The sequence below is a fragment of the Amia ocellicauda genome, chromosome 5 (genome assembly GCF_036373705.1).
Source record: "Amia ocellicauda isolate fAmiCal2 chromosome 5, fAmiCal2.hap1, whole genome shotgun sequence".
NCBI lineage: Eukaryota > Metazoa > Chordata > Actinopteri > Amiiformes > Amiidae > Amia > Amia ocellicauda.
In genome coordinates this window covers 40117473-40138185 of record NC_089854.1, presented here as the reverse complement: position 1 = coordinate 40138185, position 20713 = coordinate 40117473, and the positions used below count along the sequence as shown (strand labels likewise).

Below are 20713 nucleotides of genomic sequence, written 5' to 3'. Positions count from 1 at the left end.
GTGATAAGATGATAAGACTCAAACTAAACAAAATAAATACACATACTCTATTGATCAAAGGTATATTTCTGTGTAATTCATTCTATCACAAAATTCAATCTGAAATAATGCAACTTTATATTTCAACCATGCAGTGATTTATTTTCAGTATTGTGGGGTTTCCAAACTACATGATCATTGTAGTACACTGAAAATTAGGTGAAAGGGCAGACTGCCTCAGGGTTATTGAGAACATGGTGACATAGTCAGCTGCTAGGAATGCACACTCACATATTGCACAGCCAGGCCACACACAGCTTATGATGCCATGGACATATCCAGGAAGTACTTTAAGGAGTGGTTTCACAGGTTAGCACTAGTCTTGGACTCCCCAATGTTATTTTAGGTAAAATAGCCCAAGATGAATGCTTATCAGGGTCTGTGAAACCGGCAGAAAGGGTATACACTGATATCACGTGGAAGGTTCATTTCCATTCTACCTTAACACTCTTAAGATACAGAAAAATGATACAAAATTGTCTTCTCTTCACAGTTGAAACTGAGACTTGCTTACTTGGACCAGTGTTAAGCTGTGCTTGAAGCTGTTGTCCTGTGAGCCGCCTGTCACACAAGCTGTTGACTCTCAGAAACATGTCTTTGGATTCTGTCGTGGCTGTGGGTCTGCCAGACCTCTTCCTGTCAGAGTTTTCTCCAGTTTCCAAGTGCCATTTTATGGTGTAGGAAACTGTACTTAAAAACTGTGCTTTAATTTCAATAAAAACTGGAAAAATTGGGGAAGTGTATATCATCTTCATCATCATCAGCCTTTGTTGTGTCCACTGCTGGATGAAGATATCCCCAAACAGGAAAGTGGATTGCTATTATGAAGGGGACATAGGGGCAAATCTCATTCAGCAATTATTCTTCGAGCAGGTAGCCACATCTTTTCAGACAGTACTTTAATTTAGTCCTTTACTCTCCTGTAAGATAGCACTTTACAACGTTTTATCATACTACTTGGCTTGCGTTACTAGTAGTTCATTAGTTTTGTTATTTTGATTTCCCTTGGCCCTTGACTGTGACCTAACATCTTGTCTGCACTCAGCTTTTACAATCCAGGATGTAAGACCTCATATATTGTATACACTTGTTTAAATTGGAATTTGTAAAATGTATTATGCTTTGAATTGCACTGTAATATGTAAATTGGAATTTGTAATTTTTTATGTTTTGAACTGCACTGTATTTTTGCACTTTGTATTGCTCTTATATTTTGTAAGTCGCCCTGGATAAGGGCGTCTGCCAAGAAATAATAATAATAATAATAATAATAATAATAATAATAATAATAATAATAATAATAATAATAATAATAAAAAGTAGACTTGGACCAGAACATTATCAAACTTTGACCAATACTGTGATGCTATGCTGTATTCTCTAATTATTTCTGAGACTACACTGTCACATTGGCACTATGTAACATTTTGTAGTTCCTTGTAAGTTTCCAAAACATTGTGTTGCTGAAGGTGAGTCACCTTTGCAAATAAATACGTTTTAGTAATAATAGAGTGTATTATGACGGGGGTGGCTTAGTGCCACCATACAACAAAATGGGGTGTAGGGTAGAAGTGCCAGGATAAAGTATGGATAAAAACGGCTTTACCAGCATGTTTATAGTGCTGACTGCAAATCGTTTGCCTTGAAATCAGGATTGGGATAGTTCTAAAGCATAAAGCAACAATAACTAACTTAATGGAGATCTTGGCAGTGTGATAATTTAAGTTGTAATCAGCAGCTGATTTGTACTGCCAATAATCTGTTTCCCTTGCCAAGTAAGACAACAATAAAAACATCACATTCCCATCATCTGGTCAAGTTACTGAAAGGTATCAACCATGTCAATCCAGAGAACCTCCACCAATGACACAAGGGGACACAAATGGAAACTGAGTTTAAAGGCATTCAGAACAGAAAACAGCACAGTTGTTGAAGCACAGTGTTATGGCTACCCCTGTTCTGTTGTTGAAGCCGACAACACTTGGGATAATTCAAAAACAGATGGGAAGAGAATCTTGAGTAACTAGGAGACAAGCTACAAAAGGAGCATGGTTGTTCTTGTGGCTCTTTTTGTCTGTACCCTTTCTTATGTTCTTGGCATGCTTATCAAGAAGGTGAGCAAGGATGTGGGGGGGAAAGAGTGGAAGGCAGAGAGTAGTCCAGACATAGAGGCTCTTCCTAAAACCTGAGTGGAGATGGAGATGGAGGAGACACAACGTGGATCAGACTGTAGCAGTTAAATAAGAGGTGGTGATAAAAGAGTTTGAGATGGGCATTAGCAGAAGTAGGTACATATTAACGGAGATGCAATAGAATGGATGCTAAGCTAGAACACAATAAAGGCAGCACAGAAGAGGTGCAGTAAAGAAAGACACAGATAAAGGGCAGCAGCATCAGGACTTTAACACAGACATTTGTTATGTCACTGAGCCCTTTGCTTAATAATTCATTAATTCCTACCATATTAGCAGTACCCTTTTATATTAGAGATACATGGGGATCTTAACCTAAAATTGATCTTTAGCCTGCTGGGATTTTCCTACAGAAGGTCAATTGGTTACGTTTCCTAGCTAAACTGTTCAGACAGATACGAGTATTCAGTAAATTAATTCTTCCTTCTTCAAGCACATGCAGTTAGTCTGGCACTGGCACACTGGATGAAAGTCAACAACACCAAGTTAGGTAACGGAGTTCAGTTCACAGTGTAACATCTGCACATGTTGCTTTGAAAGTGAGGAAAGTAAATCTTTTTTTTTCTTTGTGTCTGTTTCTTTGTTATGATTCCCTGTACTGTCTGTAGTGTGCCTCTGAAGATACTGCTAAATATTCTTCAATCTAATCCTTGGCTTGCAATATTTTAACAGCACTCGGCAAATGACCATTCCCTCTGTCAATATAGATTCGACATATTAGAGAGAATACTGTCTCATAAGTGAGATCATCAACTTCTATTTGTTCTGCATTAGTTGTCTATGATGGTAGAGAAGGTGTATGCATTGACTGATACATCAGTGTAAACTATTTAATAATAATAATCAATAGGTTTTATTACCTGTCTACTATACTAGCCCAGATTAACAGTTCAGATATCTATATTTATATGTGTGTGTGTGTGTGTGTGTGTGTGTGTGTGTGTGTGTGTGTGTGTGTGTGTGTGTTCTACACATAGAAACCTACCAACTAATAAAGCTCCCCATGTAACCAGTGGACTTTTCTAAATTAAAAACAGATTTTTTAAAACATTAACTCTAATATTAAAATTGTCTTTGCTATGAGCATTAATGACAGTCGTTCCAATAGGACTGAGTGACTGTTGATTTAGGATAAATGTGACTAAAAGGTTCAGATCATTGTGTGTGTGTGTGTGTGTGTGTGTGTGTGTGTGTGTGTGTGTGGTGTGAATAACGTTGGGAAGCAGAGGATAGTTTGATTGCAGCCCAAGGTCCTTCCTGAAACCAACGTTTTTCTACTTTTTAAATATATCTTTATTTACTTGATCATGAATACCTACATTTGTTTTGGAATAAAATACAAGAATATCTGTTTTAAGATAACGTTACATGTATAGTAGCAGTGGTTAGTTACATTGTATTACTATACACATTGTAGAAGTTGTTGGAGTTACTACTTTATCTATGCTTACTGCGTCTGTCAGCAGAGTTACAATAAACCCAAAGAAAAAGGGAAAACACAAAATGAATAGAGTGAGTCGATTATGCAGTCTGCTATACTGCTGTCGCCCATTGCTTACGTGCGCTGAGCATTTCAGCAACATGGGAATGACCGGCCATGTGAATGGAGGAGGCGCTCAGTGTTGCGTCACAAACGTTAAACACAGATACATATGCAACGACAGCCCTGTAATCAAATAAGGGAAAAACAACACACAGCCACAAGGAAAGCTGCAGTAACAAGAAGTGCCTGTTTGGTCTGAAGTAGATTTATGGATTTATTATATCATATGAACTCATGATGCTCTTGTTCTGGTAAGTGTTCGCAGTTGGATCTCACTTTGACTAACATGTACCACTGCAATGGCGAAGAAACTGAAATAATCAGGTGTATGGATGTTGGAAACAAATGAGATGGTTATGATGGTGATAGGGCTGTTTTTAGTCGAGGTGCTACTTTGTGGGATTTGCGTTAATAAAGATGTGGGAGCCATCCGTCCCGTCTGTCTCTCTTGTGTCTTATTTTATTGACCGTCCCATCATTAAACAGGTCACGTGATGTTACTAACTCTGATCATTCAATTCACTTTCTCTTTCCTCAGGTGAAGCCAGAGTCTGCATTGCTTCGGTGTCCTGCGATAAAAAGAAGTACCTTTCAAGAATTGGAGAACAAGACCTTTCCTTAAAACAATGAAACATTTATTGAAAATGTATATCTTTGGGGCTGTGGTGTCCTTGCTGGCTGTGTTCATTGGACTGGTGGATCCCCTTGCCAGTTTGAAGTCTCCTCAGGAGCTGCATCTGCAGGACTCAGAGGGCGACCATCCCAACCATGGCAGCGGAAAGTTTCGCCAACGTGACGTTTTAAGAAGAATAACGAAATCGATTGGATTGTAATCAAAATCTTATCGAACGTTTACTGAATTCGAAATCATGCTACATTATATTTATTCTGCAGAAGTGAATATGTCCCATGCTTACAAATACGAAGTAGGATAAAACATGCCATTATAGATCAGGTGGACATTAATATCCTTTACGATTTTAGAGCACAACTATTTTATTCTACTTCTGAAATCACTTAAGCATCTCTATTGTGAAAGGATAGTGAACTGCACCACTTCCAGCCATCAAAAGCTTTGTAACAATTATGCAGACAAGGGCCACCAAGTCAGTACCAGCATGGCAATGGATTTCTGCCTGCAAATCAAGATTTTGCTGTTGGACTTCAAAACAAAATGAACTTGACAAGTCAAACCACACAAACTGAATATGGACACAGCTCAAGCATATAGTGAAATTTTGATTGTTATGAAGGAGCAAAAGAATGTGTGATATTGCTGATTACAATTAAATGTTTTATAAGTATTTTGTATTGTATTATAACAAAATAAAGCACACTATTTCCATTTTAAATATATATATTTCTTGCATTGCTGGCTTTTTTTGTAGGTTCTCATTCAAAACATTTAATGGCATATCATTATAGTCTTAATGAGACCAAGACATGAAGTTTATGGTTGTAATGTATGTTAATGCGTAGCCAAGTATCACAGCCTCATGTATCTGCTGTTTTTTGTACCCTGTTTTTTGTGCTGATACATTTTTGAACATTATTATGGGTTCTGAAACTGTGTCCACGACTGAATAGGACATGGATGATTTTTCTCCCTATTTGAAACACTGCGTTACAGTAGCAGGCAACATGTTGTTGAAACCATAGCAAAATGCGCAGAAGAAAATACAAAAAGCAGATTTAAGCATGTAGTGTCAATATAGTATATGTGCAGGGATGGGGGTCCAGAATGATTTGAGCATTGTGCTGACAACACCAGGATCCCAAGTTATTACCAATGTATTTGTCCACTTCTGCCAGAGATGGGAAGAATGTAATTTGATAGTAGATTAACAATGATTAGAAATGATATAAACTGTGTGTTTTGTGGTCACTCACGCTCTCCGGCTGAGCTAACAGAAGATCCCGGAAAAGGCTTTACTTGTGGCTGAGTATTTGCTGTTTGGATTAGCTAGTGATGTTTATCAGCTTTGAGAATTATATATTTTTACCTGACCTAGCTTTCTCCTAAGCAAACATGCATATTGATCCAATAAAAATCTACTACTTCATCTGTCTTAATCTTAATCTTAACCCTCTCAAAGTTTTTTGTTTTGTTTTGCTATTTATAATAATGTATTATTATTATTATTATTGATATTATATCGGTTAATTATATACACCATTTCTTTTTTGTAAAATTGGATTCATTCTAATATGACTGGATACGGGGAAAAATCAGAAGAAAAAAGGGGGTTGGGACCAGGAAAGTTCTCAAATGAACGTTCAACTGCATGTGACGAAATAGCGCCCCCTGCTGTCATGTAATGTCCTAGGGCCTACTGAGAATAACATTGTACTGGTTGAATATGAATCAACCGTCTGGGGTAATCCATTAATTCATATCAATATTGCTCATTTAACTGTACTACTATTTATCAATTACATTTCTTCGCAGTGAGTTGAACACTGATTCAGCTAATAGAAAACTGACGATTCCAGTTGCTGCACACGATTTAGACAGGGGAAAGTGTGAAAGTTAATCCGCTAGATCAATTCACTTAATTTGGATTTTAGTTCGCTTTATGATGCGTAACACTGCATTTAAAAATGCGTTAGATTACATTAGATTGTGGGGGGACGGGACAACAACGTGTTTCTGTGATTTACAGAGGCTGCCATGCGCGGACTGTAATAGATTGTCTAGTAATTGAAGGCAACATGTGTCAATGTAAATCAGCGAAACATTTAATTTGACTTCTCAGAAAAGTTACGGAGGGGGTTTGTAAAGTGACAGCAATAGCAACACTTCTTCCCGAACTGTGTGCAGCGGTCTGATCACAAATCATTAAACCATGACTTCTTTACAGTCGGGAAATAATCCATATTGACTAAAGATATTACTACAGACAGACGATCTGTGTCCTTTGGAGAGGGAACAATAAGTCACGCCTTTTTCTTTCTTTTTTTTAACTGCTTACTGGAAAAGTGTAAGCGTTTCATCAAACAGGACGTAAAGCTCACAGTACGCGCCGCCCTCCGCGCAGGACCAGGCGCCGCGGCCCGCGCTCTCCACCGTGAGGACGTGGCGATTCCCAGCCAATCGCGTCGTTTGTGTTGCAGTGAAGTGGACCAATCAGGAGGCACCGCAGTGGCAGCTTTTCTAAGGCTTCGGGGACGGGCTCTCGCTTCTGATTGGCTGGCAGGCTTTTCCCCCCCACCGGAAACTGGGGTGTATATCCGGCGGTGTGTGGGGTGGCGGTGTTGAGGTGCAGGGACACTCGCAAGACGGGAGCAGGGTAAGGGAGCCTTTCTTTGGCATAACGCATCCTCTTCCTGCTCGTCTTTATTTTGTTCTTATTTTTAATTGTACAGATCCCTATATGTTATAAGGGAATCTGGTAATGCTGGGATTGTAGGGTGTGTGACTCTGCTGTAGCTGAAGCTGCTGCTCATCCTCCTCTGTCCGCCTCATTTCGGCTCAAGCTGGAGGATCTGCTTTCATGATGGTGTGCGCTGCGAGTAACGGACCCTTATAATGGGTGACCCGCATTTCAGTGAGCCGCTGTTCCTCTAGGGCAACTAATGCGTCTATTTGCGCTTATCCATAACACGCATCCCCCTTGTATTGGAGGGAAGCAATGACGTAGTCTGCCGGTGAAGTCTCTTATCAGTATTTTTCCACGATGTATAGAAAGAGCAATGTATAGCTTTAAGGATCGGTTATAATGTGTATGGGGCTTCGAGCTTAATCTTGCACTGATGTTTAAGGGGTTGTGTATGTAAGAAATCGCCTAAGACTGCTGTGCATTTTATGAGAAATAGTTACATTTCAAAAGAAAGCTATTTCACTTTCTATTAGTGTATTGAGTTACTGGACACTGCCCTTTTAATTGTATTTAGTTGAGTTGTCACTAAATGCGACTCCATTTCAACTTTGCCCTACTGAATGTAAATTGTTGGCAGGTTTATTTGAATTGTTCAGCAACAGAGCAGTGCCTAGCAATACTGAAGTACTGCTCCTATGTGGCACTAAAGTATTTTCGCAATTGAGAATTGGCAGAAGCTTTCACTACTAGAATAAGTGCTTTCCTCAATTGATTTGCCTGCACATACCTAATGCATAATCCTTAAAAGGTGTTATTAATGTACTTTTTAACCTTTTTTTGACTTGGGCAAAATAAAAGGAGTGAATTGATTTTTATTAAGATTTCGTTGCCAAATCTGTTCCTGAAAATGATCCTTTACATCTATGCAAATGTAGAAATAACAAGGGCTGCATTTAGCAGATCCCAATTTCCTGCTGTGAGGGTTTTAAAATGTTTGTAGGCTTGTGTGTACTATATAGCATATGACTCATTTTTGGATGAAAAGAAAAGGCATTATTTTATCACCGTGGAAAGCATACAATCCATATAATGCCTGGTTCATTTGAATTTGTTGATTGATTTATTCAGTTCTTTAAAGCTGTAAGATGTATAGGTCTAGTTATGACCAGCTTCCACAATCCATATACAGTGCATCGAAGATCGCTAACCATATTGTATGTAGTATTAATAAGCATGTGAAAATGTATTGGCAGAGCCCCTGAACTCCATTAGATAACCCAAGGTCTGAAAAGGGATTCAATGTGTAGGTGGAATACGGTCTGTAACACTCAGACTTGAGAAGGTTGAACTGTGAACTTTCACACTTTGGTGAAAGTGTAACATCAGTTTGATCAGTTGTGCTTGGGCTGTTGAAGTGTGATGTACACTATTTGCTTCCAGCTATACAAGCGTGTTTAGATCAAGCCATTACAACATGCCAAGGTTCTGAGAAACGTAGATGGAAATGAGTATTTTGGGATTTGACTTCAGTCAAGCTTTGTGGAAAAGCCTGTGCTGACTCCCTACCCCCCCCACCCGTAATTTTAAGAAGCAATGTGAAGTAGTAGCCAAATCCTTAGCGCTTCAGTGTTCACAAGTGAACAACTATGTAAAATGTATGTTTCTGGGCATTGACCATCTGCTTCTCAAGTGAGTTATTAAGTGTAAATTGTGATGGATTCTATAGATAGGCCTGTAAATGTACCCGTAGATCTTAATCTACAAGCAAATGTTTCAACTCCTACGTCCTTCTAAGTAAGGATGCTGCTTTACCTGATTTTTGCTTCCGATGAAACTTTTTCAATTAACAAAGATGGAATTAACAGACAGTTTTTCTATGTATTTGAATAACAAAATATTTAATCCCAAAAAGGCACAATGAAAGAAAAAATAAGTAATGAATAAAATAAATACACATTTATTTATGTAATTGTAGCTACAATCCCCGTTTATAAATTACTTTATTAACAGAACTGAGACCAGAAATACAATTAATTCATAATCTATTGGGCTAACAAGGAAGTTACTCTGCATGCTCTTAGTGTGTTGTACTTTCTGATGATTTATCAAGTTTGATGCGTTGAAATACTTTCCTGAGCTTCCTCCTCTTGATACTTCAGTACTTCAGTCCTGGTCCGACACATTGAAATAGGTCCACACGGCCGACGCTTCCGTAACCATTTAACGTGCATATAAACAACAAATGTATGGAGCTTAATGTATACATGTATACCTTTATGAATGACGAGTAGAGAAAATTGGACTCTTATGTAGACTCCATAAAAGCCGGGCTATCGTCCAGTGTTTTTTTTTTTCTCTCTCTCTCCAGAGAATTGTTGGGGCCTACTCCCCTCCATTTTCCATTTGGAGGCAAATGGTCTGGTCTGGTCTAATTCTTTATTTCCTGTTCCACTTCCTGCAAGTCAGTGTAATTCCTGCTGTGAGAACAGCAGTTTGGTGAACAGCACCGCAGCTGTGCAGAGAGGGTGAGTGATTAAGCTCCTCCCCCATGTCTGTGCTCTAACCTATTCTTCATTTCCCCCTACAGCCTGTTTGAAGATGGAGCTCAGACCAGTAATAGTTTATCTGACACTCTGTGTGGTGTATGCCATAAGCAAACCCACGGAGAAGAAAGATCGGATTCACCATGACTCAAAGCTTAGCGAGAAGGAGCACGATGACGGAGAGAACTTCGACTATGATCACGATGCCTTCCTGGGAGCGGAAACGGCCAAGACCTTTGACCAGCTCACCCCTGAAGAAAGCAAGGAGAGACTAGGGTAGGAACGCATATTAACGCATTTGCATGGAAGTTTGTTACTTGATGCATACCCAAACAGCCGCCACTGTGATGAATACCTTTGCATGTTTACCCCTTCAGATCTCTAAGGTGTGAGTCTCTTGCTCTTACTGGAGGCTTCTGGTTTACTGCATAAGCCTGTATACCTACTAACATTTCTGCTAATTTCCTTTCTCTTTGTTTTAACTGCTTGTTGGGATTGCTTCGGTTCTCCGGACAGCAGATGTGGTGGGGAAATGCAATAAATGACTAGGAACTATTTAGATTAACCAGATTTATAGATTTGTGGGTTTAGATTTCATAAACTGTACAAAGATCCAATCTAGAACTGGATATTTGCCCATATGTTTGGCATATTTATGCTACCAATTTGTGGTCTGTATGCCTTGTTCAAGTAGACTGGCTAGATTTTCATCTGTGCTTTCTGTCCTGTCACTGTACTTCTTGTATTAGATTATTGCCAAAAGTAATGGTACACAATTATAAAAGGTAGCTGTTACCTATGCATACTTTAACAGCAAGAATATCGTCATCACCTCAGTATTCAGTTATCCCAAATGTCCCAATGTATTTTGTAGTGTTATTGCTTTGTATCGACAGGCTACTTTAAAGTTTTTCATGCATTGTGACAGCATGGCAAGGGTGTGAGTTTTTGCCTTGTATCCAAACCTTAAATGCAATGTACAGACAGTCTAAAAACCTCATAATTATAACCTATTCAGTCACATTCACTGTTGTACACTAAACACTCAAGGAAAGAAATTGACCCTTTATCAAAGGAAATATGCTAGCAGACTAGATTTGACAGTTCAGAAATATGATGGAAGAAAACTACATTTGTAAGCTTTTTGATCCAGTGCAAAATTTGCTATGCTTTTCCTCCCTTCTAATAGCGCCTTGCTAAAACACAAACAATTTAAAGTATAACCTTTAACTCCTATTTTCTATACCCAGATTATTTTGCTAGCTTTGCTTCTCCAGATTTTTTTTTAAACCATGTGCAATTTCTGTGCACTGTGGATAGCTATCAAAATTAGTGAAATGAAATAATATAGTCTGGAATTGTTAGAAATGTATGGCTTTGCCTAAAACTGCAGCCCCTTTCACTGTCCCTTCCAGATGAACACTTGGGATGGCATACTGTAGATCAAAACGTATACTAAGTGGATTAATCTCATTTCCACTAGAGGGCATCACAGCTGTGTCATTTTCCAATTTTGTAGATGTAGGCATCTCTGGTAGCCAGGGTTTCATACACACAAGCTCCCCAGTGTTACAGTTCTGAACCATATTATCCACAGCGCACAGCGCATTGCACTACTCCTCCCAGTGGATTCCCACTCCATGATGAATCTAAGAGGTTTGGTCCTCAAGACTGATCACGTTTAAGTACTCCTGTTGTAATGTTTGCCCCCAATGCTTTTGTTGATGTAGTGTATGCATTTCCAAAACCAGTTCATCGAAGTCCGGCGTGACCTACAAAGCCAGCTCTTTCACTTTATGCCAAATCTTAAAAGTACACTAATTTTCCCCACCCTCCAACCCCATTTCCTTGCTAATACCTGCTTGGTTTGTTTTTTCTGCCTTTCATCTTGCAGCAAGATTGTAGATAAAATAGATGAAGACAAAGATGGTTTTGTAACAACAGAGGAAATGAGACAGTGGATAAAATATGCGCAAAAGCGCTGGATTTATGAAGATGTAGACCGTCAGTGGACGAGGCATGACCTCAATGAGGATGGGCTAATCTCCTGGGAGGAGTACAAAAACGCAACTTATGGCTACATTCTAGGTAGGTCTGTGCTGACACTCCCCAGAAACAACCTGTGTGGCTCTCTTTCTCTTGTAGAATGATTGTAGATAAGATCGACGATGATAATGATGGGTTTGTTACTGAGGAAGAGCTAAAAACCTGGATTAAAAAGGCCCAAAAGAAGTACATCTATGAAAATGTGGATCGGCAGTGGAAAGATTTTGATACGAACAATGATGGCGTGATCTCCTGGGAAGAATACAAAAACGTTACGTATGGCACTTACCTGGGTAAGGAGGTCATCGGAAGAGAGGAAGTGGCGCGCTAAGGGTGTCCACTGTCTTAAGCGGTTAACGCCATCGGTTTCTAGTTCCTTTCTTAAACTGTCACTATAAGTCTAGGTTACATGCAGGATACCAGTCTAACAAAAATAAGTTGACTTGTAGTAGTTTTAAATTCAATCAAAACAAAAAATGATTGTCTTTTTAAGATGTGTAGAATTTGTTTTCTGAAGTGTGGTTATACGGAGAAAATTACTAACTTTAAGGTGGGCAATATTAGATCAAATACTGATGGCATTTTGCAATAAATTGGTGTTTAAGTATTACTTTCAGTTTGAAAATCTTGTTCTCCCATCTTCAGATGACCCTGACCCTGAAGATGGTTTCAACTACAAGCAGATGATGATGAGGGATGAGAGACGCTTCAAAATCGCCGATCAAGATGGGGACCTGATCGCGAACAAAGAGGAATTCACTGCTTTCCTGCACCCAGAGGAGTATGACTACATGAAGGATATCGTAGTTTTGGTATGTGCGCTGATTTAAATCTGGGAGAAACAAGGATTGTAGATCTGTGACTGTATTGGATCCTATAGTACTTGACTACAATGAGTTTAAATGTTTTATGTCTTTCTCTCCTTAGGAAGCTATGGAAGACATTGATAAAAATGGAGATGGCTTTATTGATTTGGAAGAGTACATTGGTAAGTTTGTGTGTTTCTGAACATTGGGCATTTTATTTAATGACATTTATTGACATTTATATCCGGTAAAGTATTAAATCTCTGTGCTTAAGCTACTGTTGCTTCTTGTTGCCTCTCAGGGGATATGTACAGTCATGATGGAGATCCACAGGAGCCCGAATGGGTAAAAACTGAGAGGGAGCAGTTTGTAGAATTCAGAGACAAAAATAAAGATGGCAAAATGGACAAAGAGGAGACCAAAGACTGGATTCTACCTTCAGATTACGACCATGCAGAAGCAGAGGCGAAACATCTTGTGTACGAGTCGGACACGGACAAGGTGATGCACATCTTTAAACTCGGACTGCTCTCTTGTTTCAGCTGCAATCCTTTCAAGTCAGTGATTTGATTCAAACTTTGACTTTTTTTTTTTTTCTTTTCAGGACGGCAAACTCACCAAAGAAGAAATAGTTGACAAATACGATCTCTTCGTCGGGAGCCAAGCTACAGATTTTGGGGAGGCTTTAGTACGACACGACGAGTTTTAATCCTGTTTAGATAGGGAATCCTTTTAATCTTTAATAGATAAACAATAATTTATTTTACATGGCTTCCAGTTCCAACACGTTGTGTCCACCAAGACTGTTAATGTAATTTGAGGACCGCATTTAAGTTTGGTGTAATCTTTTTGTATGTGCACAACATCTTCCTGATTTTTATTTTTTGATTTAAATTTTTCTAATTTGAAACCATATTTAGTACAATGAACTATTAGTTAACTTGAGACTGAATTTAATGTGTGTATTTGGCATGCAGTGGCTTGAAGGTAATGTCTATGCATATAACCCTTATAACAGTCATTTAATGCACTGGACTTTTAAGGTGAAGGTTAATGTTTCTTTTCCCTGTCTTGTTACATAGTATAGTGCAGTTGTCTGGATGTTGAACTGGGTGGATCATTTCTAAATGGAGCATGGTTTTATTGTTTGGGATGGCTTTTTGTATGTGCTGTCTGGTTCCTTAAAATAAATTGGCTTTCAGGACACTCACTTAAACCTGTAAAGGGAAAATAAGGGTTCTGTTCCTTTGAATTTCTAATGGAAATGTAATGCAATTTTCATTGAAGTATAATCAGTTTGTTTACCAGTTGTTGTTTTTTTTTTATAAAATGAAAATCTGATGAGGATAGAATCCATTTACACTTGAGTCCGTTGAGGGAACAGAAGATTTGAAATGTTAGGTTTGTACACATTTTCATTCTTGCCTTAAAATTCTAGTGTTGATCAAACTTTTGTAATGTTACAGACACCCAGTGGTGTATCTTGAGTACATGGTTTTATTTGTATGAAATTACATTCCCAGCATCCACACAACAGATCTTGTCGGTCCTTATATTGGTTTTATTGAACAGTGTGGTTTATAGATCAGTCTCTCAATCCACTGCTGGATGAAGGCCTCCCTAAGATGTTTCCACATGCTTCAAGACCTATACATCCGACTGCTACTGTGCTTCAGATTCGCAGATTTTACTGACTGTAATATGTAAGCCAGTATATTGTATTTAAGGGGCCACTGCAATATTACTGAATCTATTTTTGTATTGTTTTCCACCATTACTAATGATCAAAAGTTTGCGTTTGAACTTTTTACAAGTCTTGTGTATACATCTGTGCAGTGCATTTCAATGGATTTATGCATTTGCCTAGTAACTGTACTGCAGACAAATTGAAAGCCTATGTAAAAGTTATACCATATGCTTTGAAAGCAGATTGTTTTAACACTAATCCTGTTTTTTTGAATTGAGTTCTGTAATGCAAATGCACAGTGTGTTTCTCAATAAAAGACTGTAAAACTAGATCTTATTGCTCAAAACAATGTGTATGTATATATAGAGATGGAATTTATTGTTGTAGACTCTTCCTTTATCTTAGTTCATTGCTGCAATAGAAGGGGTGTTCCAAAACCAATAGGTAATCGGTTAGTAGAAAATAACTTCTGATATTAGTTTTGCATAGTAATGGGCTGAAGAGTAAGAGTTTGACTAAAAGTTCTCCTAAATTGGATTTGAATAAATGTTTAAGTCACGGTGAAGTAGGTAACTAAATCTCTTGCTCAATGTATAGATAGCAATGTTTGTTTGAAGTTTAACTACCAAAACTTTTTCACCCCACAAAAAAAAAAAAAAAATCTGTAGTGTTAAATATTCCTGCCCCATTGCAAGCCATTCAGTTGAATCAGTCTGATTAAAAAAATGCATCAAACAATTCTTTATTTAGACTACAAATGCCATACAATTGGATAAATATACACTACAAAACAATTTCTTGGGCTATATATATTTTTGTTCTCATGGTTCATTCATTGTGGATTGCTTTGTTAATCTGCATTGCAACTGTATATTGACATTTTTGCTTCTCAGGGAGTTAATATCCTAAGAGTCTTCTTAAACAAGTAACTTTCATTATTAAACAAACCTATTTTTTTTCTTAATCCACTTTGGCATGGTTTATCATGCTGCAACTGAAGATGTACACCAGTTATTTGGGTAATTGTATAGCATCTAAAAGATTGGAAAAACAGCTAATATATACAAAATGGAACTCATTTTTTACATAATGGACAGTATAAACTATATACATTAAAAGACTGGTGTTTTATTTGGTTTAGGTTATTTTTTATTTTTTTGTATAGTAAGTAACCTATATATCAGTCCATTATCATCATTTTTCTAGCTTCTATTTATTTGATCTATCTAGTTTAATAATATAGTAACACCAGTCATCATGCTGTGCTTATTGGAATGAGAGATGCTTTGCAATGATTTTCCATCCAATTATATCCAGAGGGAAGTAGTGTTGTAGACATTGTAGTAGGGGGTGATCTCTCCTGCTTTAGCTGGGGCTGACCTGGCTTGCGGACACAGATGACACCTCTGTTTTATTGGCGCTGGACACGTCAGATTCGTCTGTAATAGGTTTCCCAAACACGGTCTCCATGATGCAACCTCGGAACTGGGCAGAGACAGCATTAGTGAGCTTCTGTAAGATACATTTGATTCCTAATACCTTTCTGACCACTGATCATTACATTTAAACCAAGTCAAATGAATGCTTTATATGCAAGCATGCTACCGTCCTTCAATTATTTAGTGGAATAACACCCATTATAAGCTAGGAATCGGTTTAAAATGGATCTTCAAATCTCACCTGCTTATTCATAAATGCGTAGATGAGGGGGTTGTAGACACACGAGCTCTTAGAAAACAGAGCAGGGATGGTGACTAATCTGAGATCCATTCCATCTTTCACATGGACCATATACATGGCTAATGCAGCGTAGGGGCCATAACAGACCAGGAAGGAGCCCACCATGACCACCACCATCTTGGAAACGTCCCGCTCGGCCTTCTGGGTAGTAGCTGACTCTGATTGCTGGGCTGCCACCTAGCAGAGAAGGCAAGATAACACCCATAATGAGTACTGTGTGAATCATTCAGTGTCCAGCACTTTATTAGAGTCATGCAATAAATGAGTTAGCAGCAGTCATACAACCGCTCATGAATGCTAAAACATTGGTTTCTACACTAACACATGGTACAATTGAATTTGTTAACAAAGCATGCTCATAGAACTTGATGTTCACAGATACAGAAAGAGATGATTTGCTTAGATTAATTAGTGAATATGTTTATGACTTCCGAATATGAAATTTGAATGACATGGGAACAGCTGAGGATATTTGTCTCTGCTAGGCAATGTAAACAGGAAATAGGTGACCATCTTTTAACATACCGCTCTAAGGGCTCCCAGAAGCTGCGAATAGGAGAAGATGATGAGAGTGAGGGGACAGATGAAGCAGAAGACAAAGAGGAAGTAGGTATAGTACTCGCTCTTGTACTTGGTGCCCGTTGTGTACCAATCTGGGCCACATGAGCACTGCAGGCCTTCTGGGATGTATCTGGACAAAAAAACAGAAACATGGGTCAAGCAGAAAAATAAGTGACCAACACATCTACAGTGAGGGAAAAAAGTATTTGATCCCCTGCTGATTTTGTACGTTTGCCCAATGACAGAAATGATCAGTCTATAATTTTAATGGTAGGTGTATTTTAACAGTGAGAGACAGAATAACAACAAAAAAATCCAGAAAAATGCATTTCAAAAAAGTTATAAATTGATTTGCATGTTAATGAGGGAAATAAGTATTTGATCCCCTATCAATCAGCAAAATTTCTGGCTCCCAGGTATCTTTTATACAGGTAACGAGCTGAGATTAGGAGCACTCTCTTAAAGGGAGTGCTCCTAATCTCAGCTCGTTACCTGTATAAAAGACACCTGTCCACAGAAGCAATCAATCAATCAGATTCCAAACTCTCCACCATGGCCAAGACCAAAGAGCTGTCCAAGGATGTCAGGGACAGGATTGTAGACCTACACAAGACTGGAATGGGCTACAAGACCATCGCCAAGCAGCTTGGTGAGAAGGTGACAACAGTTGGTGCGATTATTCGCAAATGGAAGAAACGCAAAATAACTGTCAGTCTCCCTCGGTCTGGGGCTCCATGCAAGATCTCACCTCCTGGACCTTCAATGATCATGAGAACGGTGAGGAATCAGCCCAGAACTACACGGGAGGATCTTGTTAATGATCTCAAGGCAGCTGGGACCATAGTCACCAAGAAAACAATTGGAAACACACTACGCCGTGAAGGACTAAAATCCTGCAGCGCCCGCAAGGTCCCCCTGCTCAAGAAAGCACATGTACAGGCCCGTCTGAAGTTTGCCAATGAACATCTGAATGATTCAGAGGAGAACTGGGTGAAAGTGCTGTGGTCAGATGAGACCAAAATCGAGCTCTTTGGCATCAACTCAACTCGCTGTGTTTGGAGGAGAAGGAATGACCCCAAGAACACCATCCCCACCGTCAAACATGGAGCTGGAAACATTATGCTTTGGGGGTGTTTTTCTGCTAAGGGGACAGGACAACTGCACCGCATCAAAGGGACGATGGACGGGGCCATGTACCGTCAAATCTTGGGTGAGAACCTCCTTCCCTCAGCCAGGGCATTGAAAATGGGTCGTGGATGGGTATTCCAGCATGACAATGACCCAAAACACACAGCCAAGGCAACAAAGGAGTGGCTCAAGAAGAAGCAGATTAAGGTCCTGGAGTGGCCTAGCCAGTCTCCAGACCTTAATCCCATAGAAAACAGCTGAAGGTTCGAGCCAAACGTCAGCCTCGAAACCTTAATGACTTGGAGAGGATCTGCATAGAGGAGTGGGACAAAATCCCTCCTGAGATGTGTGCAAACCTGGTGGCCAACTACAAGAAATGTCTGACCTCTGTGATTGCCAACAAGGGTTTTGCCACCGAGTACTAAGTCGAAGGGGTCAAATACTTATTTCCCTCATTAACATGCAAATCAATGTATAACTTTTTTGAAATGCGTTTTTCTGGATTTTTTTGTCGTTATTCTGTCTCTCACTGTTAAAATACACCTACCATTAAAATTATAGACTGATCATTTCTTTGTCAGTGGGCAAACGTACAAAATCAGCAGGGGATCAAATACTTTTTTCCCTCACTGTATATAACATCTCACAATCTATATACTTCTGCTAACCCCTGGCTTGGTTTAACACTGAAAAACATGTGTGTTCACATGCTTGTCAAGGGAAGTTGCACAAGGTATAATATATTGCAGCTGATGACTATCTAGTAGTAGAGAAAACCTTTAATATGGTGGAACAGTTAAGGGCACAATTGAAAGCTGGGTGGAAAATAAAGTTATTGCACAAGCACATAGACTTTTTTCACGTCAGTTATGAAAAACAGCTACAATTGTTATCTTGAAATTAGGCTACCTAAACCATGGAAGTGCAAAATACTTTTTTAAACATTAACTTTGTTCGGAACATACAGAAAAACAGAAAGTATCAGTCAGAATTACAAACCGTGAATACATCCCACTTGGGTATATCATGCTTTACCTTGCTTGACAGGAAATAAACCATATACACTTCCTACATTGCATTTAGGAATATGTGAAGTTTGAAATACACCTTCATTCTTTAAGCAACAAAAGCTAATACGTTAATTGAAAGCATTGTACATGTAGCTAATATGAGCTGTCAAACACACGCACATTCACGCACACACACACAGATGCTCAACAGCTAGAATCAGGAACCAAATGTTGATAAATTACTGGCTATATATCCTTGTCAGTGAGTTGAAGAAGATGATTCTTAATTTATCAAACCTCATTTAATATACTGTCTTAATAGGGTTTGCATAAAATGTAACATTCATTACTAAATGTGGTAGTTATAGATTAATTACAGAATATAAACCAAACCTCACTTTTTGTTTTAAGTACTACCACAAAATGCTTTAATAAAAAAAAAAAATCTTTATATTTACCTGCTCCAGCCAAAAAAAGGTGGTGTAGCAACAGCAATCCCAATGCACCAGGTACATGCCACAGCTACCAGTGCATGTTTAGAAGCAAAACGAAAACCTCCAAGCGGTTTACAGATGACTACATATCTTTCAAAGGCAAGGAAAGCCAGAGACCATCCCGTCACCAGCCCTACAAAAGGAATAAAACATTTGGAAATTGGCTGATTCAAATGAAAGTGAAGATTATAGTCAGACAGAGAATGTGTAAGATGATTTAATAATTTCTTAAACTTGTAAATTAAATTATGTCAGAAGATCCCTCTTCACATTATGTGGTGTTATTCTACTGCTTTAGAGCAGAGTTTGGGCTTACGGGTCTGAATGTAACTCATGATTAAGCTAACAATGTGAGTTAACAACATTTACATTTAAATGTAATCTTTCAAAACACTTCAAGTTCACATATTAGTGTAAAAATGGCAGGTCAAATAGTCAAGAGAAAATAAATGAAAAAAATCAGGCTCCTACCTGCTATTGATCCCAGGTAAGCCTCCACAGCACACACTGTCTTCCCAAAGAAGAAGTAACCTTGTGCACTTGATAAAAATACAGTAAACACTGAAAAGGAAACAAAAATAAAGCCAGCCGCCGATATATTTACCAATATGTAATTAAGTGGCTGTCGTAGCTTCTTATATTTGATGGTTACTATGAGCACAACAGCATTTAAAGGGGTGCCTGAAAGAAAAACCATACCCATGAATATAGTCTGCAAGTAGAAAGCCCATTTTGGGGCAATGTGGTACTGGGGTCCATCCCAGGGCCCCACAGAAGAGATATTTTTGAAGAGGTAGAATTCTTCAGTCCCTGCCATCTTCAGCACACACCTACCTTGCGTGAATGAGTGGGCTAGTTATGAGGCATCCCATTTTAAAGACCCAAACCACTTAGGAATCACTGGAAGATCAGGATCAAATCCCGATCTTCTTAAATTCAAACTCCGGGATTACGATCTCATAAGGACCTTGCCATCTGTCATTGAAACTCTTTTAGGGCAGTAATCGTATTTAGGAACACAGTGAGACCTGTTTGTTTGAAAGGCTGAGTAGGCGGAAGTTTGGGGTTTCGGCCAAGTTAATGTAATGACATGAAGGCAAGTGACTTTTTGAGTATTTAATGTCTTCCGTAATGAATTTGGGGTTTTGACCTTGTAGCCTACTTACATTGTGTTTGAAGGAAGTCAGCTCCATGTGAATCCTTTAAACCATAAAGCAGGGCAATCAGACAATATTCACATTTCTTTAGATCTTGCCATCCACTTTCTCTCACATGTCCATATCAACAGCCAATAATAAGGCTGATCATTTTTTGTTTGAAGATTTATACCAAATAATACAAAAATAATTAAACTTCCACTATTCCCATGCTTACTCATAGATTTTCAACTTACCCATGTTTTAAATAATGCTAGTTTAAAACACTTTTCGATATGGAACCTTTAAAGGTTCTTCAGACAGTTCTAGAAAGGATTTAACCTAGAATTTGATTTTGAAATTAGCCTGCTGTTGATATTGTATGCTCTGGGGACCATTCCTGTCCTATTTATCCGTGACAATTTTCCATTGAACTTGGGTTGTAGTGGGTTATAAAATACACTCAGT

General features: G+C 38.6%; 2 protein-coding genes and 1 long non-coding RNA gene across 6 annotated transcripts; 2 read left to right on the top strand and 1 right to left on the bottom strand.

Annotated features, from left to right (window-relative positions):
* The first annotated feature begins 3516 nt into the window (after nucleotides 1–3516).
* LOC136750269 (uncharacterized) lies at nucleotides 3517–5130 on the top strand. Its single transcript, XR_010816846.1, has 2 exons — nucleotides 3517–4025; nucleotides 4313–5130. It is a non-coding gene; the product is annotated as an uncharacterized LOC136750269 (long non-coding RNA).
* A 1804-nt stretch (nucleotides 5131–6934) lies between these two features.
* Nucleotides 6935–14507, top strand: calua (calumenin a). Of its 4 annotated transcripts, none has more exons than XM_066705189.1 (7): nucleotides 6935–7064; nucleotides 9682–9913; nucleotides 11783–11976; nucleotides 12329–12495; nucleotides 12611–12671; nucleotides 12791–12990; nucleotides 13094–14507. In XM_066705189.1, exons 2-7 carry the CDS (start codon nucleotides 9693–9695, stop codon nucleotides 13196–13198), a joined length of 948 nt encoding a protein of 315 aa, XP_066561286.1. In that variant the 5' UTR covers nucleotides 6935–7064; nucleotides 9682–9692; the 3' UTR covers nucleotides 13199–14507. The 4 variants fall into 4 exon arrangements, with proteins under 4 accessions (XP_066561286.1, XP_066561287.1, XP_066561284.1 ...); XM_066705190.1 differs by lacking the exon at nucleotides 6935–7064 and adding an exon at nucleotides 7106–7274; XM_066705187.1 differs by lacking the exon at nucleotides 6935–7064 and adding an exon at nucleotides 7289–7322.
* Nucleotides 14508–14902: 395 nt separating this feature from the next.
* Nucleotides 14903–19929, bottom strand: LOC136750266 (ultraviolet-sensitive opsin). Its single transcript, XM_066705186.1, has 5 exons — nucleotides 19581–19929; nucleotides 19074–19242; nucleotides 16442–16607; nucleotides 15857–16093; nucleotides 14903–15661 (listed from the first exon to the last, which is right to left on the bottom strand). Exons 1-5 carry the CDS (start codon nucleotides 19924–19926, stop codon nucleotides 15542–15544), a joined length of 1038 nt encoding a protein of 345 aa, XP_066561283.1. The 5' UTR covers nucleotides 19927–19929; the 3' UTR covers nucleotides 14903–15541.
* Nucleotides 19930–20713: the final 784 nt, after the last annotated feature.

Excerpts from the sequence above, each read along its gene's own strand:
- calua (XM_066705187.1), top strand. Across the intron at positions 12,496-12,610 it reads TGAAGGATATCGTAGTTTTG|GAAGCTATGGAAGACATTGA; the intron begins GTATGTGCGCTG and ends TTCTCTCCTTAG. Across the intron at positions 12,672-12,790 it reads TGATTTGGAAGAGTACATTG|GGGATATGTACAGTCATGAT; the intron begins GTAAGTTTGTGT and ends GTTGCCTCTCAG.
- LOC136750266 (XM_066705186.1), bottom strand. The coding sequence starts at position 19,926 with ATGGCAGGGACTGAAGAATTCTACCTCTTCAAAAATATCTCTTCTGTG. Across the intron at positions 16,094-16,441 it reads TTCTGGGAGCCCTTAGAGCG|GTGGCAGCCCAGCAATCAGA; the intron begins GTATGTTAAAAG and ends CTTCTCTGCTAG. Across the intron at positions 15,662-15,856 it reads ACGCATTTATGAATAAGCAG|TTCCGAGGTTGCATCATGGA; the intron begins GTGAGATTTGAA and ends GTCTCTGCCCAG.